Raw genomic sequence first — 23194 nt, 5'->3', positions numbered from 1 at the left:
GACACCTCGGCTCGGAGAATTGAATGACGTACTACTTTTGCCGTACTCACACGCCGCGCTTGTGTGGACTCGACTCGTCAAAAATGTAAATGTCAACGTGGAATTTGCTCTCCTGACTTTTTGTGATTCAAACGAACAAAATTCCTGATCAACGACTCCACGCACAAAAATCAAAACAAATCGTGTTTCCGATTCCGATCTCTTCAACACGCATCTCCGGTTGATTCTTCGATATCCAAGCAATATTTTTCAAAATTACAGAGTTTTTTTTTTTTTGTAAATTCAGTGAGAAACCACCGAGGTGTTTCATCATTCATGGCTTATGTACGGCTAAGAGAAAATATGTGGTGTTGTTTCAGATGACCAAACGTCTCTTTTCTTTCCTCCTCCTCCTCCTCCGCCTCTTCTTTTTCTTCGTTTCTTCTTAGTTTCTTACCGTCCGATGCGTCTCTTTAAAAAATATTCGTGTTCCTCTTCTTCTTCTTATCCTTCTTCGCCGTCATCTCCATCTGTTACCGGGAATGACGGTAACTCGGCCAATTACCATGGGCGTTCGTTTACTCAGCGGCGTCTCACGCGGCAGCGAAAGCTCAGGCATGTCAGCGAAAACGAGCTCGGGTTGCAATCTAGAGACAGTTCACGTTCGTTGCCCAGTTCGCCAGATTCAAACAACCCGAAGCCGCGGTTGCTGGGAGGGTCTGATCATTGGTCTTTGTTTGCCGTGCCGCAGCCGTTGCCGCTTCCTGACTTGTCTCGGATTCGAAGACCCGATTTGAATTTGGGGTCAGGTCTTATCGGGTCGCCGGAGGCACGGTACTGCTCTGCTATGGGGAGGTTAGCAATAGCTACTCAAATCTATTTTTACCGCAACATTTCATATTTCTGAAATAGATTACCTTTGTTGACCTTAGATACCAGTTCAGTTGTCATATATTGTAGCTTAGAGGAGTGTACTATTGCAAATCATAGTGTTCTTTTCTTCTATAATTACAGTTTGATTATGCTTTCTTGACATGGTTAATGCTTAGAAGTATATAGAAAGCTTAGGGATGTGTATATCGATCCTTAATCAACTAAACAGGTATGTATCCCATGCTGATTTTTTTTCCTGGTGATGCCCTTCAAATGAGCAGAAATGATGCATATCATGTTGCCACCACCCCTGGAAAATCTCCATGCAATTTCTGTGGGAAAGTTTCAGAAGATGCAAACGATGAAAGTGTTAGATTTCCTGCAAAGACTGCACCGGCAACTGCTGTCTCAAGTCCTGCTGTTAGTCCGCGATCTGGGGATGCAAGCCCTTCTTTCTTGGACAGAAATTTGGCCAAACCTACTGGTACTTACCGTAAAAGGTTTTCTCAAGACCTCGATGATCTAATAATTAACAACAACCCGAAGTCAAATGTATTCTCTGGAAGTGCTCCAACAAGTGTATTGTCAAGTCCTCTTGTCAGCCCACAAAGATCGAACTCCATAGATTTTTTACCTTCTTATTTGGCCCCACAGGGATGTCAAGTTAGGTCAGCTTCAGAGGTCCCCAAGTATGGTAGGCTTGCCAGTCATACTTCACCAGTGACGGCAGTTAAAACCATGCAAAGCCCTGATCATTCTCCACTTTCGAGCTCAAAGGCACAAAGTCCCCGTCTAAGCCTCAATAGTCCAAGTAAATTTATATTTCCATTTCACCATAATTTGTTTCCAGGGAGTTCTAAGGAGCGGCCAGAAAGTAATAATCATGTCAATGCCCACCCGTTGCCTCTTCCTCCTGGAGCTATGGCACCATCACAATCAGTTATGCCATTACCACCCGCTGTCACACATCACACAACAGAAAAGGCAAATTTATCTTCATCAAAAATTCAATGGCAGAAAGGAAAACTTATTGGACGGGGTACATTTGGAAGTGTGTATGCTGCAATTGATAGGTAAGTAGGTATTCTGAAGTTTATGATCTTGTCATTACTTGACTTCCTCTGTAGTAAACACATTGTTTCTTGAAAATTCTGGCAGAGATACAGGAGCCTCGTGTGCAATGAAGGAAGTTGATATCATTCCAGATGATCCCAAATCTGCTGAATGTATAAAGCAGCTAGAGCAGGTTACTTTCTTAAGTCTCCGAGTAAAGATATATAACATAATTGCTCTCACATGTGGTAGAATGCTCACTACCAAATGAAGATAATCATCCTTATGGTGAAAGTGATCGAACTCTGAATAATAGTGTTTGTAAAATATCTGCCCCGTACATATTGGAAAATATGATGCATGGACTTTCCATCCTTTTCTTCTGTAAATGACCATGTCTTTCTTCTTAGACATGAAAATAAGTTATCATGTTGTCCTAAATTGTTAGTGATTCCCACTTTATATTTTCATTGTTTCAGTTGCATGAAATGGAGATACAAGAAGAATCTATATTCAAATCTTGTTGATTGGGCATTTAGCCATAGCTTATTGTTCTGTTCTTGGAATTTTCTGCAGGAAATTAGGATCCTTCGCCAGTTAAAGCATCCAAATATTGTGCAATATTATGGCAGTGAAATAGTAAGTATTACATTGGTTGTTTGCTATATTGTATTGATTAGCTGCGAGAGCTCAGGATCAATTGATATGAATCTTTGTGTTCTTTGCAGGTTGATGATCACTTATATATATATTTGGAATATATTCATCCTGGATCAATCAATAAATATGTTCGCGACCATTGTGGATCTATTACGGAGTCCATTGTGCGCAATTTCACACGCCATATCCTCTCTGGGCTGGCTTACTTGCATAGCTCAAAGACAATCCACCGGTGAGCATGATACTTGAAAAGAAGGAATGGACTCATGGAGGTTTAATCATAGTTCAAGTTCTATTGACAGCTTATTGTAGTTTACAAAATACTTCTGCATATTATGTATAAAAAAATCTTGTGAGCTGTTGTGGTCAATGGTATTCTTTGGATGAATTAAATGGAAATTATGTAAAATCATGTAACATGGTGAATTTGTTACTTGAAGTTTGACGTTTTCAGTATATAGAGTTTTATTGATTCGTGATAATTGTGTTATTCAGGGATATTAAATGTGCGAATTTGCTTGTCGACCCTTCAGGCACTGTTAAGCTTGCCGATTTTGGGATGGCAAAACATGTGAGTTTTCAATGTGTTAGAAACCTTATAATTTATTTCTCTGTGATTACTTCTCTTCATTTGCTCGAGTGTATTTTTTGAGTGAGCATCCTAGCTCTGTCTTGAGAGTTGAGATTAGTATTCCGTGTTACTTTTTGCATATAGGTTTTATGTTTTTTCTGTTGGGTTTTGATTAACTTTGAGTCTCCAAATTTTCACTTGTTGAATATTTCCCTGGTAAAAGATTTCACCATTCTTCATGGAGGAAGTGCGATCATCATCACCATCAAAGCTTTTGTTCGTAATATTTTTGACCTATCCGATCTACTCTACACTCTCCTCTAATCGCAGCTGCAATGCTAAGCATGCACATTACATGTACTTTTTGCAGTGCACATTACGTATACTTTTTGCTGCCACTTAAATAACAAGTCCTTGTTATTCCTGTCTTAGCTTATTTCATCCTTAACTATAACTTGTATAACTTTTGGCCAAAATGCTTTTGAACAATCAGGCTTGAGTCGAAGTTATGCAGCCATGTGGATATATAAGGAACATTCTTTTGCCACTCTGAATAATTTTGTATTGTACGTACAGAATAAGCGGAAAAAATTACATGTTGGAATATTTGAAGATCTATAAGGACAAAAGAAATTTATTAATACTTACGGTGGAGCATGAAGGCCCAGCCTCTCTGAACTCCGGATTATGTTTGTTGGATACACTTCATTTTGATGGTTATAGTTATATTTATATATCTAAAAAACTATTTCCAACTCTCACAGAATGTCCATTGCCCTCTCAACCCAGCTACTGGTTGTTTTTAAGGAAAATAAGACATGACGCAAGTTAATTCAAACTTGTCCTGTACTTAAGCCTTTAAAGCTGATCAAAAGTAGAAGAAACAGCTAATTGACAAGTAGTGATGAGAGTTCTACTTCAAGTTGTGTGTCGAATCTATTATTTGGTCGCTCCAAATTTATTTGTGTTTAGCTTTCTCCCAACTTATGTTGTTCAAAACTGCAGTTTATGCCAAGATTTCTTTGCAAAAGGGAAGCATTTTCGCATTGGCAAGAATAAAGCCATTAACACAATCGAGTGAGGAGTCATATTATTATATTAAGGAATGCACTGAAAGATCCTGAGTAGTTTAACATCCCGATCCAACTACAACCATTATTTCCGAGTCCTAGATAAAGTTTATAGACATTGCACTTGGTTTTCCTAGGAATGTAACTGGTAGTCTTGTGGAACTTTCAGAATGACTGACCTAAGTAGTGTCTCCAAAGACCTGTCGGAATGACCAACTTCATACAGCTCTGGTTCTATATTTTGATTGTAGAGGATGACGTGAAAATTCCAGGAAGAGCCATGATTGCTGTATAGGGTCAATCAGATTAGGTTAATTGCGTGTGTACTGTAGCCAACATATTCTCTGTGTACGGGTAAGGGAAAAATACATATGAATAAAGCATCATGTCGATTATATGGAAATTGACAGTTTGAATAGAAGCATGCACAACTGCTGCATTGTTTTTATGATATTTATGCTAGATATTTTTTTACTATGCTTGACTCTATATGAAGTAGCTGAATTAATTTACATCTTTAGTTGCATATCTTGAAAACGCAACAGTTCTCGATATCCTCTGCAGCAGATTTTTGTATTACAATATAAATATTCTGATTCAAAGGATCTGAGTAGATGAGATCATGCATATTACTCATAGAACTCATCTAATATACTTCTTGAAATCATTTCATTTTCCTTTTTCTTTTCCTTTACTGCAACCACAAATTGACTGGAATTGGCTGTTGACACAATTTTTCTGGACATTAGGTTCTTGAGAATTATGCAAGGTCTTACATAGATTGTTATTATATATGTTGTGAAAATCTTTGACAAATGTCTCTAAATATAGTCACTGTTCTAGTTGTGATGGTACTAGTTTCCCTCTGAGATACTTGATTATATTTATGGAGCAACATCTTTAGATTGTAATGACTGAATGCCTTCGTGTGTTTTCTTTCAAAATTAAAGTAATTGTTGGTTGGGTTCTCATTAGGGACGCTTGTGGTATATCTTTCATTTAACTCTTGTTCTAATTCAGCTTACAGGTCTATCCTATGAGTTGTCTTTGAAGGGCAGTCCATATTGGATGGCTCCAGAGGTATTTCACGTTAAAATTGTTCATAAAATTTTTGGTAGCTTCTGGCTCCGATTTTCCAACATATATTACTTCCACGCAGGTGCTAAAGGCTGTAATGCTTTCTGATGCCAGTCCTGATCTTGCTTTGGCTGTTGATATATGGAGCTTGGGATGTACTGTAATCGAAATGTTTACCGGTAGACCTCCTTGGAGTGAGCTTGAAGGGGTAAGCTCTTAATCAAGTTTAATGTCCTTTATCATAATTTTGGCTATATCCAAATATCATCAGCTGCTCAACATTTTGGCATATAGTTCCAATTTAGAGTTTCATATATTTATTAACATGTGAAGAAATTGGACTTGCGTTGGGATATTTACTTGATCAACCTTCCTTTTTTCTTTTTCTTTTCTTTTTTCTTTTCTTTCTTTTCTTTTTTTTTCTGAGCTGCTTTTTTCTTGTGCCATTCTGTCTTTGTTGTAGAAGCTGGTCCGTTAACTAACTTATAGGTTGCATGGTTTAGGTTATAATATCCTCCCACACAGAAGGTACCACAACTAACATTGCATGTAGGCAAAAAAAACTCCTGTGCACAAGGTTCCTGCAGTGAGCGAGGTTAGGGACAGGCAGGATATACGCAAACTTTTACCTCCACATAATATGTGGAGAGTGTGTTTACAGAAATTGAACATGTGACCTTTAGGTTGCACCACTGCAACTCTACCATTAGGCCATATATTCGTATGTAGCAACTAATATTGCATGTATCCGTCCTTAATTAACTTTTGACATAACTTGTAATGGTAAAGAGCTTACTTTTGAATATTTGATACTTGTGGCCTTGAATTGCTATACTTGCTGATAACTGTGAGAATTTAGTAGGAAGTGGAAATCAGAAGGCGAAGTTCGTAGGGTGTAAAGATGTGATTCGTAATTGACTGTTGCATCTTCTTTTTGTCAATGTCATCGTTCAACGCCCTTGTTCAATATTCTCATGACCCCAGTTCTTGAAAATAAAAAATGAAAAAGAAACTCTGACATTTCACCTTTCATGTTACTACATGGGCTGCTATGTGGTTTAAGAGTGTGGAAACCTGTTTTAATGATCTGTTAGGCATAGTCTTTTTAATTGCCTCCCTATATTATTTGTAAAACTTCTGACACTTGACAAGCATGTGTCTTCTTCTTCTTCCCTTAAATATTTTTTGTTCAATTCTCTAATAGTTTACTATCTGTCAGCCTCAAGCTATGTTCAAGGTTCTGAACAAAACCCCACCTATACCAGAAACACTATCTTCAGAGGGAAAGGATTTCCTCAATTGGTGCTTCCGGAGAAATCCAGCCGATCGGCCGTCAGCTATAAAGTTACTTGAGCACCCTTTTGTACAAAATTCAAAAGATCACAATGTTTCTTTTTGCAGGCAGGTACCGGCTGAAAAAATCCTCATGGTTAGTATCAAGTGCCACTCCTCTTCAGTCATGAGTTTCCCAGATACATTTCTTTAGGCTGGCAAGTGAATCTCATTAACTTATGAACATATTCGTTGTGCTCTTATAGAATAAATCTAGCAACTCCGGTGAATGCAGCCCACGTAAGACCGATGTGATGCCTCCCCCCCAACAAACAAGGATTAAAGGTCAGAGTTTTCCATCCAATAGGTAAATATATCTGCACATCTCCCTAGATTAGTTGTATAATATGCTTTGTTACTTTTATACCACTCCAGCATAATTGCCAAACCGGGGTCCATTTAGTTATTTCTGATTTTTAAAATGATTATGACTTTATTTTTTTTGCACCAGTCTGCCTACATCCGGTGTGGCCTCGACCCCACCCACTGAGGGAGCCTTGCAGTCGGCTTTGTGCTCGGGAGTTGTTTACCGTACTAATGATACTTGTCAACAAGGTTTTGCCAGGCCTCTTAACTGCGCCACAACTTCTCATAGCTCTCCTCGTCCTGCACTTGAAAACTCCCATTCTCTATCTATGTTGCAAGTTCATGGATCACATAACTTCAGCCCTTCAAATGTCTCCAGCATTAGCCCCCTTGGTTCTGGGAATAACCATCCTTGTGCTCTCTCTCGAACTCATGAAGTTCCACATATCTGAAAAGTTGTCATTGTTTTTCAGAAGCATGGTTTCCTTGTGTACATTATGAAAGAAACTACGATGGTCTAGAAAGCACATTAAGCTTCATTGGAGTTTTTTTGCAGCGTTTAGGGCCCTGGCGACCCTCACTGGTCTTTCAACTCAAATAGCCTTCTTTTTTTTCCCTCGTAGTTGTTACCTCATTTGCAAAGACAAAGCATCTTCATTTGAAAAAGTAACTCATCCGAGGCTTTGCTGCTGGTCAGTTCATAGTCGTTAGAGTCAAGAGTTTGTACAAATACCAGAAAATGAGTTGAAGTTTTAGAGAATGATTTCATGCAGTTGAAAAAGCTGGGCAGGAAATAAAAATAATAATTTATTCTTCACATTTGCATGACTGCTGATAAAGATATAAAGATTAGAGTAAGTTAATTCCATGAATGGAGCCGCTGGTTGCTTTTTAATACCAGCTCTCTCCGATTGCAGCTTAAGTTTGTTTTCCTGTGGATTGTATATACTCTTCAACTTGTATGATTTGTATTATTGTCCAAACCACATGAAACGACATTGTTTTTTCATATGAGTGGGCGCTACTCTTTTAGTGTTGAATATTATTGCTGAGAATGCTGAGATTACAGCCTAAGGACATGGCATGAGGACCCACTCATTGTGGTCTTTGGCTCAACTTACGTTGTTTTGAGGTTGGAAATTTTTATGTGCGCAGATTTGACGGCTCCATTTTAGCCCTATATCGGATGTCGAAAGAGTAGAATTGTGTAATGTCGTTCTCTGTTACAAAAAATACATGAGGAAGTGTCTGGAGATTATTAACTATACCAACTATAATGAGGCCGTTACATTTGTAGGGCCTATTGACACCTTGTTTGGCTAAAGAATCCGCAACTTGGTTACCCTCTCGGCCTTTCTCCTAATGTGAATCATGGCATACCAAAAAATGGCTATAAGGGTTAAGCACAACCTTAAAATGCTAAATTAGTTTAACTAAATCAGTAACTAATACAATGAGAAAATTATGAATTTTCTAAAAATTTAAATTTTCCTGCAACAAACAGTGAGTATAAGTTGAGGAACACGAATAACTCAAATAGCACTTATATGTATGACATTTCATAGGGATATCGAGTTAGAGCTTTACAATCCCTCATACCTTCCTTTGTTAAAAAAACAGTGAGTATAAGTTTTGCCCTTTGGAAAATTAACCAAAAGAAAAGGTTTTCTAAAACCAGTGAGGCTTGCCCTTGAAGCCTTGGCGGGGAGAGGGAGAAGTCATTTAAAACCCTCGTTTTCCCGCTCCTCAAACCATCGACCGTTCTCAGATCTCTCATGTGATACTCTCTAACCGCAATGGACTCAGTAGAGATCATCAAGATCTCGGATCTTCTCCGTCGTGGTCGTCCCCTCACCGCCGCATCATCTCTCCCCTCATCCTCTTCGTCCAGCCTTCCGATCTCTTCGTCATCGCACCATCCGCCAACCCAAAGCTCCGCCAGTCCAAACCCTAACTTTAAGATTCTCTCTCCTTTGAATCATCCAGCCCTGCTTATCGGGACCGTAACCCTCCCAACCCTAACCCTAAAAAGCTTGACAAACAATTCCTTCCAATTTTCCGATGATTCATCAGCGATTTGCTGTGATATTCTTTGTTTTGATACACGGATTCTCGGGAAAAAAATTCATGTCCTCGCTTGGAATTTCATTCCTCTGAAACATTCGGGGGGATTTCTGGAGATTATCAGATGGTGTTTTCTGAATTCGAGTGTCCCACCCGCTCTTAGTCGATGTTCAAATGTAGACTCCATTCCTCTGGCTTTGCCTTCGGTTTCTTCTAATGAAGATGCCTCTAAAGCTCGCTATCAGGTGCTCGGAACATTAGAATCAATCAGCCCTATTTCGGTCATTCCATGTTCAACCACTGCCGGTAATTCTCATGTTCCGCAGAATCTTCCAGGTTTCCTACTGCGAGTTATGGCTTGCCAGTGTAGATTATGTAGTTGTAAAGAGCCTTCAACGGCTTTAGATAATGTTATACGAGGACGTGATTTACATTCTCTTAGCAAACCCTTGTTTGTATATTTTCTTGGCTCTGTGTCATGTTGGCATCCAGCGATTACAAAACTCATCGGTGATACTGTCTTGTTCTCTGGCTTGAAGAAGAAGTTGATTACCATCGGGAAGGAGGATTCCTTATTGATGTATGTGACGACAGGAAATTCGGTTTTACATTTGCCCAGATTATCAAAGAAATGGCTATTATTACCAAGAACAGCTATGAAGGGAAAGGGAGAGTCAGGCACATATACTGGTGTTGTCAAGGGTGTACACATGCAAGGATTGGTGATTGAGTTGGACAAAGATGTTTGGCTTTTATTAACTGATCAACTTCTTACTCCACCTCATAGTCTTAGGGTGGGCGCTGTTGTAAGTAACTTATCTTGTCCAGAATATCTATAATTGTGACGTAATATTCTGATAGATGGTGATAAGGGATTGCATCATTTCTTGTTGCTAATTGTTTTCTTCTCTTTTTCGTAGATTTCTGCAAGGAATGTACATTTTGTCAATCCAAAATTTTCTTGGGTAAAAGTGCTCATACTTGGCGCCTGCTTCAAGACTAGCATTACCATAGAATCCTTCTCACCTTTAGAATCCGGGTATAGTAGGCTGACTTTATCATTGTCTTTGATTCTCTCCAACTATTTTTTAAGTTAAAAAGTAGTCTTGTGCATCTCTGGATTTCTTACGGGTTCAGAAAGATGGCCTCAAAATGCATCTCATAGTGGTTGTGGACTTGTGGTAGACTATGTGACCTTAAATTATAGCTGTAGAATTTTCTCTTTAAATGCTATGCAAACTGCAAAGCATTTAAAACAAGCTAATCTTCGAATGTTATATTAAGGTTCCATATGTGCTTAAGGTGATTGACTTGTGAGCTGCAGATGCCATGCAGTTCTGCGATCACAAAGCCAGTTGGGGAGGTTCATTGAGTCCTTGACATTTTCTGCCCGACTATGGTATGGAATTATTGTGATGCTTAAATGAATTTCAAGTTTGGTGTTTAAAATCATGTTTGGTTTCAGGGCACTCCTTGTTGTGTCGTGTTTTCGGAAAAAGTTTGCCGGTATTTTGTCCGAGAAGGAAATTTTGGGATCAAAGCATGTATGCCCCTTTCTCTGGATCTTGCTACTGCATTTTCAATACCTCACCGTATAATATTCTATTTCGATGTGTATTTATTATTGTGTCTGTGGTCTTGGTTTTATAGTTATATGCTAAACTGATATGGATGTTTGCAAGATGTCTACCAGAAGGAAGGAATGGCTCAGATGTATGCTAGGTCACATTTACCTCAATCAGCATTTCAAGTTCGGGTAAATTGTTAAGGTTGCAGCTGGGTATATGGGTATCTACTTCAGTTTATCCGGCCGCCATCTTTATAACAAGTCTCTTTGTGCAGCATGGGGTTTTCAAGGAACTAACTAAGCATGACTCTTGTGGTTGTGGCTGTGCCAATGAACCATATTGTGCCAACCTGAAGTTGGTAAGCCCAAGTCTCTTGGCATTACTTAAAGTAATTCTTATTTGCTTGAAGTACTTTTATATCTTTGTGATGAAGATGTAATTGTTGAAATTTTGCAGCTATTTCTTTTATGAATATAATGAAGAAAATTTTCTACACTTCTATTATTTTCAGGTTGCACCCACCACTGTTTTCCTACATTGGTGTGAGGCCATGTGGACCAAAACGCTGTTACAGTCAAGGAACAACTGCCATGCCTTATGTGACGAAGAAGGGTTTAACTTGCTTACATGTGATAGAAGATCTTATCGTCAGTCATTGAGGAAAACCTTTCGAAGCAATGACGTGGGCATTGTTTTGGTTGGAAGATTAATGGTTGGTGAATCGGCTTCACTATTAGACCTGTTGATAGAAATCTTTTCATGCAATATCTTCCATCCATCAGTTGAGTCAAATGCCAATGGTAGTGTATACAGCGATGGGCTGTATTATAGAGAAATATATGAGAGAAGGTGGAAGGAGGATTCTCAATTACGTGATTTTCCGCTCTCAACAATGTTATTGTTTATGTTTACGGTTTGACACAATTAGTTTGATACCCCTATAAAACCACCTTTAACTATGCTAACAGCGTTAAGGTTCACAAGTGGCTGCCGGACATCCTACATGTGATTCTAGAACTTTATGAGTGTATAACAGATAGAAAAGGAAGAGAGGTGCTTTTTGTGCTTGAAGATTCAGATTGTCAAGTTTGAAAGATGGTGGCTTTATAACTTTGTGAAGTTTGTTGTACTCGGTGTGTGAGTAGTAAGTTTATATTGAAATCATTGACTTCCATATCCCTAACTTAAATTCTACGTTGATTCCAGATTTCTCCATCTAGTGGGAGGCTGCAGTTGGTTGATCAGACTGGTGGCATTGATGCTATTGTACCAGACCTTCCGTCAACTTGGAATGCCAACAACATCTATGAGGTTATAACTGACGTGATTCCACAATTTATTCTCTATCATTTTCAGCTGCTATGATCTTTCAAATGCAATTGCTATATGTCTTAAGTAACTTTGGTTTGTCTTGGCTTTACAGGTAATTGACTATATCATTACTGTGGACGGCATACCTGAAATGGTGAATCACCTGGATTTGCTTTACAATGAGTCATTCTCGTGCAGAAATATATTTCATTGCATCCCATTGGCGAGAGAAAGGAACTTAACAATTTGTGTCTGCTTTCATTTGGGGAATGCAACCTGCAGAGATCTTCTTTTGCATCCTTCTAAGGGATTGGTAGATGAATGTAAAGAACTTCATACTGGAAGATTCCATCTAATATGGGTCACACACAAATTTCCTGAGCTGCAAAAGGTATTTCTGTATTTTTTTCCTTTCACAGAAGCTACCGTGTACTCAGTAATTTTCTTTGCTATCACTTAAAAGTTTTCAGAGAATTAAATGAACATGGCTGAGTTTACTTAACCGTTACTGTCCTCTTATTTCTTACGAATTTTCTTCATTTTTTTTTTTCACAGTTGTGTGGTGACTCAAATATATCAAACAGGTCTAGTATGTTTTTGGAGGCCTTTATCTTGCCTTGGTATCTATTTATTGCGGGGGAAGATGTAACTACACGTCCAGCAAAGGTTTCAAGGGATTGTGCTGGTGAAAATTGCAAACAATGTGTCCCTAGTAAGCGCTGTAAAATTGAAGGTACATCAAGCAAGGTTTTGATTTCATGTTTGAGGGATGACATTAGAGATGCTGATGTGAAACTAAGTGCGTATAGTTCTTGTAGAGAACATAGTGAAGGGCGAAAGTATATGAATTCAAAGTCTATCCATGAAATTCCATGTGTAGCCACTGTTAGAGCTGTTAATAATCAAAGCATGGTTTATTCTGGAATATTGTATAGCAAAAAGGCTGACGGTGATTGCAAAGCAACTGCGAAGAAGGTTATGTTAGAGTTGGAGTCTGATAATTTTTCTGTGTATCAGGTGTGTCAGGTTAATTTGCTCTTTACAATCTTTCTTTCTGTTACATGCCAATTGCAACAATGATAAGTAGATTCTGTATTGTGGTTTGACTCTGAATCTAGGACAGCTTGAGCTCACTTTCTTGTAAATTCCAGTTATTGCAGATTGGTTGTTACTACATCACAAAGCACTGTTTAGAAGATCCCTTCTGCAATGTTGAGGATTATGGTAATGTAAACATAGCTAAAGTTAGTATCTCTTCCAAGGTAGGTCTGTGGAGCCTCTCACTTACTTCTGATGAAGATCTTGCTTGTAAAAGCTCATCGAATGATTCATCGCCAAAAGATTCTTCTTTCTCTAATCTTGAGGTTAGACAGGGTTCCAACAACAAAATTCCTAAAATTTATTCAGATGTTACTCTTCATCTCTCTGCCAGAGAAATAAGTCTATTGGAGATAAATCTTGAAAACTCTGAAGATGCAGTTATCAAATCAGCTGTGAGACCTGATTCTAGTTGCCTCTTTCCTGAGGGGAACATAATATCTGTGCATGGACTTGTTATTGGCATTCATGGTCTTGAGAGCAGGTCAGGCAGTGCCCATTTAAGATGTGGAAGCACTTGTGATGTCCCTCAATCTAAATTCTTTCAGGGAGTTACCAGCTGTTTTTGTATTCACATTTTGGCGGGCCATCAAACTGTAATTACTGAATAATCTCTCTGCTTAAGTGCTTATACATAATAATGATTATTTGAACATAATTTGTATCTTCTCATTGCGGTGTTATTCTTGGTTAGGTGAGGATCTTAGGTTCTTTGAGAAAAGAGGCATTTCCAGTTGGATTTGGTCTGGGAGTAAGTGCAACATTTCATCGAGTTCTTGAATCGGGGTATGTAGTTGGTTGTGTTCATGATTTTTGATGGTGTTCTTCATTTTGATTTCTCTTCTGCTATTATTGAATCTTCATACATTCTTTTGACACCAAACTTGAGATACAAACATCCATCACTTCCTAGTTCCTATAATATGTAAGCAATGAATAAGTGTAAAAATGATTTATCCCTCAATATCGTAAAGTATAGTCCATAAAATTTAATGCTCTGTGGGGATTTATGTATAAGCTCCCGCCATCTTTTAGCTTACCGACACCCAGGAGTGAGAAAAAGACAAGTCATTCATATATCTTTGATTCTGATAAATTTTTGGTGCCAGCAGGATTTTGTTTTACTATGGTCAAGGAGAAGTCAAATGGTGGGTTGCCTTCAAATGCCTTTTTTTTTGTGAGATGATTTCTTTTCCCTGCCCTTCTTTTACTTCCACAGGATCTAGTCATCCCCATCCCATCTTTTGGCACCTGAGCAGGAGATGCCCCTTGGAAGCTTTTGTCTGGTTGAAGTCCATAAAAATTGAGATTGAATTTTTTCCATTTTTCGCCACTTCCTGCAATATGTTAATAAGAAACTCTCACCGTCTCACGATTTATTTGATGCTTGGATGAGGAACTGCTCCTAGTGTTTGGGTTTACCTGTGCATTAGCATGGTACCATGGTATTTTGTGCCTACAGGTTTTCCTATCTCACTTTGGTTCTCCGTTGCAAGTTTTAGGATGTGGCTTTTAGATCTCTACTTGCTTATACTGTGTTGTTTTTAATCCTGCGTATACATGCAGTTCCCCTTGACATCTGTCCTACTTAGAAGACCCAACATTAGTGTTACTGAACTGATGCAAAACTAATGATGTAATTGGTAATGCTTTGGCTTGGTTTTCCAGACGAAGTACTACATTGATGCTATTACCTGTATCGTTAATTGTTATCAAATCTATAAGGGAAAAGAATAGACTGAACAGTGACAAGGCTTTTAATCTAGAGTCTGCTTCAGAAAGGCATGCTGTTTCCTCACCGCACATCTCTTCTGGTTTGGTTTCCGAACTGATTCAGTCCATGGATCAGAGACCAATGCAGTTCCATTGCAGGGTAAAGCTATGTTAAATCAATGAACTTCCATGGTCGTTTGACTTGTTGAATTTCTGTTTCAGTTGAACACTTGAACTTCCTCCCTTTTGCATTCTTGTTCTCAGGAGAATTCAGTTAATTCTTGCATTAGAACGTTGATAATCATGATTTAGCTATTATTTCTTCTGGCAGGTTGCTGCTGTTCATTTTCTGATTATGGAGCACAAGAGCAAGAAATATGATGATTTGAGATCGAACTCCAGGCCGTGTCTTGTTGACATTCCACTTGCAGGTCTTGTCTTGGGTAAGCTATTCATCAATTTAGAGAATATTAACATTAATGAAATGTGATATTGACTTGTTAATAACTTGATATGCCAAAATAGCTTTCGTCTTTGATGCAGAGACTTGTTTGACTGCATAGCTGTTTATTTTTATGCAATTTGCTAGTTCACCCTAGAAAGTAGAAACTGCTATCTCACATAAAGGGCTAGAATTTGTACTATGCACCTAGAGTCTGCTAGCCAGGTGTATCATTGCCTCTGGATTTCATCTTATCAGCTGCTCCTTTTATTATTATTATATATTTATGTTTCTTAATCCATCAGAAGATGTCAGACAACTACTATCATGTGATATTTCTGGCTTTAATAGCACTTTTTTCTTAAAAAAATTCATGTATAGATGAAGGGTCATTCTCATGTTGTTGCTGGGCCAATGCTGAAATAGCATCAAAATTGCTAAGGCTGCACGAAGAACTTCCGGATGCAGCTTTTGAAAATGCTGGCTTGATGGTAAAGTGGGTTGGGATGGGAAATAATTCCTGGAGGACCCCGATGTATCATCTCGAAAGAATTTTGAAGAAGCATGACAGAATTACTGTGTTAAACTGCAGCTCGATGATCGATACTTCTCATCAAGATGTTAGTGTTTCCGTCGGTTCAGATAATGTCATCAGCAGCTCAGATGAGAACCTCCTCAAATATATAGTCCTTAATGCTTGCTGTGGCACATCTTGGGTGAGTTCATATTTGACGTGGAAGATAATTTCAGAGCAAAGTTCATATGCAACCATATCTTAAATTTGTGTTTGGGCTCTTTGGTACCATGTGGAAATTGACTGAAATCTGATTTTCCAGCATTTGGTTTGATGCATACGCCTTTGATTTGGAGTGGTTTATACAATCTGTAAGACAATCATATGAAAGTGAGATCACTTAATTTTTCAAATGAGCATATGGACTTTCTTGAGAAACCACAGGCCCTCATTGCAAATCTCAACTGAATGTTTTCTCTTTTCGTATTCTTGTGCTCACCTTAATCTAAATGCCTCTGTACGTATGTTTGTTGAATGGTATAAATGTCCATTTATTAACTTCTTGTCAAATCTATGTATTATATTCTACTTTATGAGACAAATTATTGCTGTCTTCTGGCTGGTCCTGAATCATTGAAAAGCTTGTTGTGATCATTTTCCTGTAAATGTCCTGGTTATTATTCCTCCACATGGTTATTACATTTAGCGCCTCATTTTTTTCGCAATTTATTTGACTTTCTTCATAAACTGTTTTGTGTCCTGAGTATAGTTTTTAATGAGGTGCTTTTTTACTTTATCTTTGTAGACTGTTGCAGCCAGTATGATGGGCTTAAATGCAGTTCAAAAGTTGGAGAAAGAGCACTTCTGTGATTTGGAGAAGGCGATTTATCCCATGCAAAATATTTGGGCTAGAGAAGTCTTTTACTCAGACCCTCTTACTGAGGCCAGGATCATGATTAAAGAATTGCTAAATTGGTAACCATTTATACTGTTAAATTTTCCTTGGATATGAGTGACCAGGGTGTTCCCCCTTTTCATCCTTCTTTCACACTGGTTTATATATGACTTCCGGGTGAAAGTTACAAATTTGTTTTGCATCCTTAGCTCGCTTCTCCGGTGTCTCTTATTTTTCAGCCAGCCTTGTTGATTTTCTGAACTACTTTAGATCTTAAGCTGCTGCAAATTTTGACACAATGTCCTAACTTGCAAATTTGGTGCATCTCTATTTTCATGTAGATCAAGCTAAAGTTGGTGTAACATCAATGGTAAATGGGAGTCTGATTCGCTGGTTGGTAATTGTTTACGTAATCTCATGAGTGTAGTTTGCACATCTGCTTGTGGAAATATGTATTTTGCCTTGTTTGTTAATGATCGCGATGTAAATTCTAAAAAATTCAATGTAAAATAATAATAATAATAAAATATGCTACATGAATGGATAACCAGAAATCATGGTATCTCCGTAACTTTCATATTTGCAGTTGCAACTTGTTGGATTTTTTCTAAGTTTGATTTGCTTAGGATGTATCTGTTGCACAAGCAAAAGTAAAAGGGATATACATTCATGCATTGTTACATACGTAATGTCTGTGTATATATATATATATATACACGTATCTAATTTCAGTCTAGGCAATGCTAATCATTTCTTATTTCATTCAAGCAGGTTTCTTTTGACATTTGACTTATATTGGCATGCCCTGGTATGTACACAAGTTCAGGGAGCATATACACAAATTGTAGTCAGAAAACTGGTAGTTGTGGCGAAATAAGGTTGACCATCATTTCTCTCCGTGTCTTGATTTCACTAGTAATTAAAAATTGGGACAACAGCAAATATGAATTGAGGATTTTGTACTATAAGAACACCATATTTCTTAATTTCTTGTCAGAAGTCCGGAGCAAGTCACGAACAAGACTTTCCATAAGGTTATGATCTCAAAACTAGCTGAACGGCATCATTTTTCTCTGGTCTCTAAGAACTACCGTACTCCCTAGTCTCCAAGAACTGCCTGACTTTTACAGCCTACAGGGAGAGAACTGCCGTCATTGCTACCTAAAGGAACAAAACGTTACAGCACGACCTCGTTTTGCAAAATAGGTTTAAAAATATACAACCCTTTCCTTGGGCTCCATATCGCACTTTAAGGTAACCTTGATTGCATTTTCAAAATACTTCTACCCATGGTTTTATAAACTGCCGGTATAACTTTAGTTGCAGTTTTGAAACCACAGCCAATCATTATATCTAGTCAAAATATTTTTACCCGGGGTCAGAAAAACCACGCCATAGGTCAAGATATTCTAACGCTTTCATAACCAGCGGATATGCAATCGCTGTAAAGTCTTTAGCAGCGGTTTTTTGTCTTTATACCTGTAATTCAAACCGCGGGTTTAAATGCATTCTGTTGTACTGACAGTTGGGTGCTCACTATATAAAGAAAGTCACACCTATTGAATTGCCCGCCCAACTGCAACCATCCGTTGTTGCTAAGTTTACCAAAGTGAAGCAATTTATAGTAAGTTATACGACTACTACTACTCCTTATATTATTTCATTGTGCTGTTAATTTTGTACAATCTCGTCAGAAATCTCAAATCTTCTAACCATTCTATGATGTTATGATCTAACCAGAATTCTCAGGACAAGTTATGGCTGACGCTACTCTTCACATAGCAATGTACCCTTGGTTGGCACTAGGACACCTGACCCCATTCCTCCACCTTGCTAATAAACTAGCCAAGAAAGGTCACAGAATCTCCTTCTTCATCCCCATCAAAACCCAGCACAAGTTGGAGCATTTCAATCTCCATCCTGATCTCATTACATTCGTCCCAATTTCTGTTCCCCATGTTGATGGCCTCCCTCCAGGTGCAGAGACCACTTCAGATGTTACTTACACTTTAGTCCCGCTCATCATGACCGCCATGGATCATACCGAGGGTGACATAGAACTTCTTTTCCAAGACCTTAAACCAGATGTTGTCTTGTTTGATGTTGCCCACTGGATGCCAATGTTAGCACGCCGTCTAGGCATCAAGTCCGTTCGCTACGACATCACCTGTTCTGTTATGACAAGTTATGTCTCATCTCTGGCAAGGTTTAGGGAGAACAAGTACACTGAAGCTGACCTTATGGAGCCTCCCTCAGGCTTCCCATCCTCATCCATTAAGCTTAGCAACCGCGAGGCACGGTCTTTTGCTAAGGTGAGCGTCATGGAGTTTGGAAGTAGAATACGGTTTGTTGACCGCCAGTACAAGTGCTTGAGCGAATGTGATGCACTAGGATTCAAGACATGCAAAGAAATAGAAGGACCCTTTGCTGAGTATCTTGGAAGCCAATTTGGGAAACCTGTGATGCTCTCAGGACCAATTATACCCGAGCAAACGACATCTACATTAGATGAAAAGTGGGAGAAGTGGCTTGGAGGATTTAAACCAAACTCTATAATATACTGTGCATTGGGAAGTGAATGCAATTTACAGAAGGACCAGTTCCAGGAATTGGTACTGGGTCTGGAGCTTACTGGCATGCCATTCTTGGCAGCTCTTAAGCCACCTCCAGGACTGGAGTCCGTTGAGTCGGCATTGCCCGAAGGCTTTGAAGAGAGGATTCAAGGAAGAGGGGTTGTTTATGGTGGCTGGATTCAACAACAACTGATCCTGGAACACCCTTCAATTGGGTGCTTCATAACCCATTGTGGAACAGGCTCTTTATCAGAGGCCTTGATCAACAAATGCCAGATAGTACTGCTGCCACAAATTTGGGACCAGATCATTAATGCAAGACTGATGGGCATAGTCTTGAAGGTTGGCGTCGAGGTGGATAGAGGAGAAGAAGATGGATTCTTCACAATGGAAAGTGTCTACAAGGCAGTGAGGGCTGTGATGGATAAAGACAGCGAGATTGCAACAGTGGTTCGAGCTAACCATGCCAAATTCAGAGAGTTATTGCTTAACAAGGATTTCGAGCCATCTTATATTAATGACTTCATTGAGATGCTTGTAGCTCTTCTCAAGTAAATCCTTTACGTATAGACTCTTTTAAGTTATATTTATCCCTATTGCTCATCATTGAGCAGTTGTCATTATACTACAATAAAGAGTTTATCCTCTGGCCACTTATACAGAGGAAAATTTCATTATGGCCCACTTCAGCAAGGCCAGTGGCAAGCTTCCAGAAGGCCCATATCCAGTTCCATGAGCCCATGTCCACCATAGAGAATAAGCAATGCCGTTAGTGGATTGCTATATTCAAATATCCGGCCGAATTAATTCATTAATTGTCCACTGCAACTCCCATAAACCTTAATAAATCACAACTACCTACTTTATTTATCCTAACAATGGATGATGACCAAACTTGGTCAGTACTCAGCATGTCAACTTTGCTAATCTCATTGAACTAATCAGCAAATGAGAAAAGAATATGCCTTTGAAAGTCTGATCCAAAAAGCTGCTTTAACTTCTTCATTCTGAATCTTTACCGAACAAAATTAGAAAATTAGGACATTCACCAGTTTCTATTGAATTGTTAAGCCTAAAGTCTCTGCCTATTGAAATACTATGAGCTTTTGTGACTTCTGCCACATCCATCCATTGCAGAAAAATCTCAATCCTTGCCAGCTTAATTTCCTTCAATGGGTCTTAGTAGTAAAGCTATGCTAGTATTTGTCCTCCTAGCAGCCTCTCTAGCAGCAATTAATGGCAATGGTGAGGGGAGAACAATCGTTGTTGGAGGCTCTCAAGGGTGGAGGTCTAGCGTGAACTACACTGACTGGACCATCCGTAACAGCCCCTTCTACATAAATGACAGACTTGGTCTGAAAAATCCCCACAAATCCCTCTTAATTTATGATGCAGGGCTCTTTGAATTCCAACTTTTTTAGTATTACTTAGTTTGCGGGATTAACAAAGTGCTAGAATTTAAGTAGAACGTTCATTTCATCACGCTGCCCTGCATTAATTAATAATACTGTTATATGGTTGTTAACATGTAATTTTGATTTGTGCAATGCAGTTTTCAGGTATGATCCACCAAGTGCGAGGAACCCTCCAGAGTGTCTACTTAATGCAGAGCCTGTCGAGCTACGGTAGCTGTGACTTGAAGGGAGCAAAGCTTTTGGCGAACCCGAGACAAGGAAGGGGTGAGGGTTTTACATTTGTGGTGGATCAATGGAAAGTTCACTACTTTGCCTCTGGTGGGGGCAATGGAAAGAGTTGCGAGGCTGAAATGATGAAGTTTACCGTGGTTCCATGGCCTCGTCCCAGCGAATGATCGATCATACACTAGTACTCTGTTTCCATTAGCAACTAAATAAGTGCCAGAGAGATGTTTTACTGTACTAGCACAGAATAAATTCATTCGCATTCCTTTCAATTTGCTTTGTTCAATGCCTTGGAGCTCAGGTAGAAACTCCCATGATTTATACATTTGATTTTCCTCAATTATAAAGAAAATATGGATGAATATTAGTTAATTAATGAAACCCAGAAGCCTCAGGAGACATCGTAGAACTCACATACTCCCTCACCTCCCTCGCTATCACATCCCTCATCGCATCCCAAAACCCAGTTGGTAAACTCTCTGCCCTCCTCTCCGCCACCACCGCACCACTCCCCGGCGGACCCAGAGTCAGCGCGGTCAACGCCTCCTCATCAATTCCCGCCACGGAAGCGTTACTCTTGATCCCCGGATTGTTCACAGTAGCAGCCAAATTACTTCCAATTTGCACTTGCACTTGCTGCTGCTGTTGATGATATTGCTGTTGTTGATGATGATATTCTCTTGCTCTTCTCTTCAATGTGGAATTCCAGTGATTCTTAACCGCATTGTCAGTCCGACCCGGTAGTAACCGGGCAATGGTGGCCCATCGATTCCCGTATTGGGCATGGGCAGCGAGAATGGTCTCATCCTCCGCAGCAGAAAAAGGCCTATGCTCAATATTCGGGCTGAGCTGGTTACACCACCTGAGCCTACAAGACTTCCCGGATCGACCCTTTATGTAACGGCTTATAAGGGACCAGTTCCTCGGCCCGTGCTTCTCAACTAGCCGGGTCAGAATCCGATCCTCCTCCGCACTCCACGGACCTTTAATCCTCTCGAGTTTCCTCGAAAAAGACGACTCCGAAGAGGTAGAATCAGAAGAAGTAGTAGAACTAGAACACCCATTCATCGAAGTGGGCAAAGAGAGTATGTGTGATGTTAATTTATGAAAATTTCACACACACAGCACAATAAAGAGGGAGAGTTGGGAGGTTTATATCTGTGGGTTTGGGGAGAAGGGTGCATGAACTTTGGCTTAGGGTACTTCCAGGAAACTGGCTTTTGCAAAGTTGGTAGCGGTTCTAACCAGAACAGGCGTACAGCGGTACTGTTTTTTTTTTCCCAAGATTTCCTCTCTGTTTGCAAGTTTTTGTCGCATTCTGGATCCCTCCCTTGTCTGTGCTTTTTTGTCATCTGACCATTTTAGGGCTCCATATGATCCAAATTTAACCAATAATCAATTAAAGTTTTCATTAAATTTTCAGTTAAGCAGTGTAAGGGGGCCAAAAACTGACTACATAAAAATCTACTTTATATGACCTACCAAAGCTACGGTCAATAAAAACTAGACTCACGAGAGTTTAAATCAAACTCGGTAGACTTAAAGCCCAAATCAACTGACAACTAGACCAATGAGAGTCTAAAGCTTGCTCCAGCAAAGCCCACAAGAAGGGTCATCTATCCTACAAAGGCTTAAGGCCCATGCTGTCAAGAAGCTCCTTCAAAGGTCTTTGGGCCCAATCAAAGCCCTAAGCCCATTCATACCGTTGACATGTGAAGGTCACATAACTCATAGCACTATAAATACAGAAGCACTCCTCATTAAGGCTCTCAACTACTTTGTACATTTATAACTTTTCACTACTTTCACTATAAATTATCTAATCGTTGATTGACTTGACCGTCAAAGTCTCTTCGATCGACATTATACCAATATCAAGCTTCAAGGTCTACCTAGTATAATCTTTGTAAGGTTGTTGAAAACCTAAGATGAATTTATAAATTAATTGTAGATTTTAGGGTAGAGTATCAAAGTCCATTATTAAACTCCAACCCTAAATTGGGTCGCACCAATAAAGGACATGCTGTCTTATATTGTCCCATTGAAGGAACAAGCATGGAAGGTAGGGTTTGGGGGGCAATACCGGGATTTGACAGGGACAAACTAATATAAAGAAGGGAGGGAAAAAAAAAGAAAAATCATTCTCGTACTCTTTATCGGGAGCGTTTAAAAACGTGATAGGGGAAAGGGGCAAGAGCTGTTTAACACAAAACCAACGTTTTAAAAATGGAAAGTGTGGGGTCCACTTATCTGCTTTTTTGACTAACTTTGCCAGATTTTACAGCTGTAATAACTCCAAATCATACCATCTGCCGCCTTAATCAGACGGCTGATGTCAACCCTTATCGGAAAGAAAAACTTTCCAGATATTTAAAACGAGGTTATGCTTAAAATAACTCATAGTCTGGACGATGACTTCGACGTCTACCCACGTAGGATGGGCCCACTCCCAGCC

General features: G+C 39.2%; 4 protein-coding genes and 1 pseudogene across 7 annotated transcripts; 4 read left to right on the top strand and 1 right to left on the bottom strand.

Moving 5' to 3' along the window:
• The first annotated feature begins 111 nt into the window (after positions 1 to 111).
• LOC120009491 (mitogen-activated protein kinase kinase kinase 5-like) lies at positions 112 to 7930 on the top strand. Of its 2 annotated transcripts, none has more exons than XM_038860109.1 (11): positions 112 to 834; positions 1134 to 1925; positions 2011 to 2098; positions 2482 to 2544; positions 2634 to 2797; positions 3061 to 3136; positions 5227 to 5286; positions 5366 to 5491; positions 6503 to 6712; positions 6822 to 6900; positions 7067 to 7930. In XM_038860109.1, the coding sequence occupies exons 1-11, from the start codon at positions 443 to 445 to the stop codon at positions 7420 to 7422; spliced, it is 2406 nt and encodes an 801-aa protein (XP_038716037.1). In that variant the 5' UTR covers positions 112 to 442; the 3' UTR covers positions 7423 to 7930. The 2 variants fall into 2 exon arrangements, with proteins under 2 accessions (XP_038716037.1, XP_038716038.1); XM_038860110.1 differs by having other exon boundaries at positions 113 to 834; positions 6822 to 6922.
• Positions 7931 to 8521: 591 nt separating this feature from the next.
• Positions 8522 to 17085, top strand: LOC120009316 (CST complex subunit CTC1-like). Of its 3 annotated transcripts, XM_038859853.1 has the most exons (17): positions 8522 to 9791; positions 9906 to 10024; positions 10310 to 10384; positions 10451 to 10529; positions 10679 to 10741; positions 10828 to 10911; positions 11065 to 11265; positions 11760 to 11864; positions 11977 to 12255; positions 12420 to 12881; positions 13016 to 13558; positions 13657 to 13748; positions 14631 to 14835; positions 15007 to 15118; positions 15499 to 15833; positions 16437 to 16606; positions 16868 to 17085. In XM_038859853.1, coding segments are annotated over exons 1-17 (3999 nt in total). In that variant the 5' UTR covers positions 8522 to 8717; the 3' UTR covers positions 16869 to 17085. The 3 variants fall into 3 exon arrangements, with proteins under 3 accessions (XP_038715781.1, XP_038715780.1, XP_038715783.1); XM_038859852.1 differs by having other exon boundaries at positions 16437 to 17085; XM_038859855.1 differs by lacking the exon at positions 10310 to 10384 and having other exon boundaries at positions 16437 to 17085.
• Positions 17086 to 18089: 1004 nt separating this feature from the next.
• Positions 18090 to 19674, top strand: LOC120009114 (cyanidin 3-O-galactoside 2''-O-xylosyltransferase FGGT1-like). The gene is made up of 2 exons (XM_038859574.1): positions 18090 to 18150; positions 18267 to 19674. The coding sequence occupies exon 2, from the start codon at positions 18284 to 18286 to the stop codon at positions 19652 to 19654; it is 1371 nt and encodes a 456-aa protein (XP_038715502.1). The 5' UTR covers positions 18090 to 18150; positions 18267 to 18283; the 3' UTR covers positions 19655 to 19674.
• Positions 19675 to 20199: 525 nt separating this feature from the next.
• On the top strand, positions 20200 to 21011 carry LOC120008460 (annotated as a pseudogene).
• Positions 20978 to 22055, bottom strand: LOC120008459 (transcription factor MYB44-like). Its single transcript, XM_038858782.1, has one exon. It carries the CDS (start codon positions 21805 to 21807, stop codon positions 21112 to 21114), a length of 696 nt encoding a protein of 231 aa, XP_038714710.1. The 5' UTR covers positions 21808 to 22055; the 3' UTR covers positions 20978 to 21111.
• Positions 22056 to 23194: the final 1139 nt, after the last annotated feature.

This window comes from Tripterygium wilfordii, chromosome 11 (assembly GCF_013401445.1).
Source record: "Tripterygium wilfordii isolate XIE 37 chromosome 11, ASM1340144v1, whole genome shotgun sequence".
In the NCBI taxonomy this organism is placed as follows: Eukaryota; Viridiplantae; Streptophyta; class Magnoliopsida; order Celastrales; family Celastraceae; genus Tripterygium; species Tripterygium wilfordii.
This window is presented reverse-complemented; position numbering and strand designations above follow the sequence as displayed.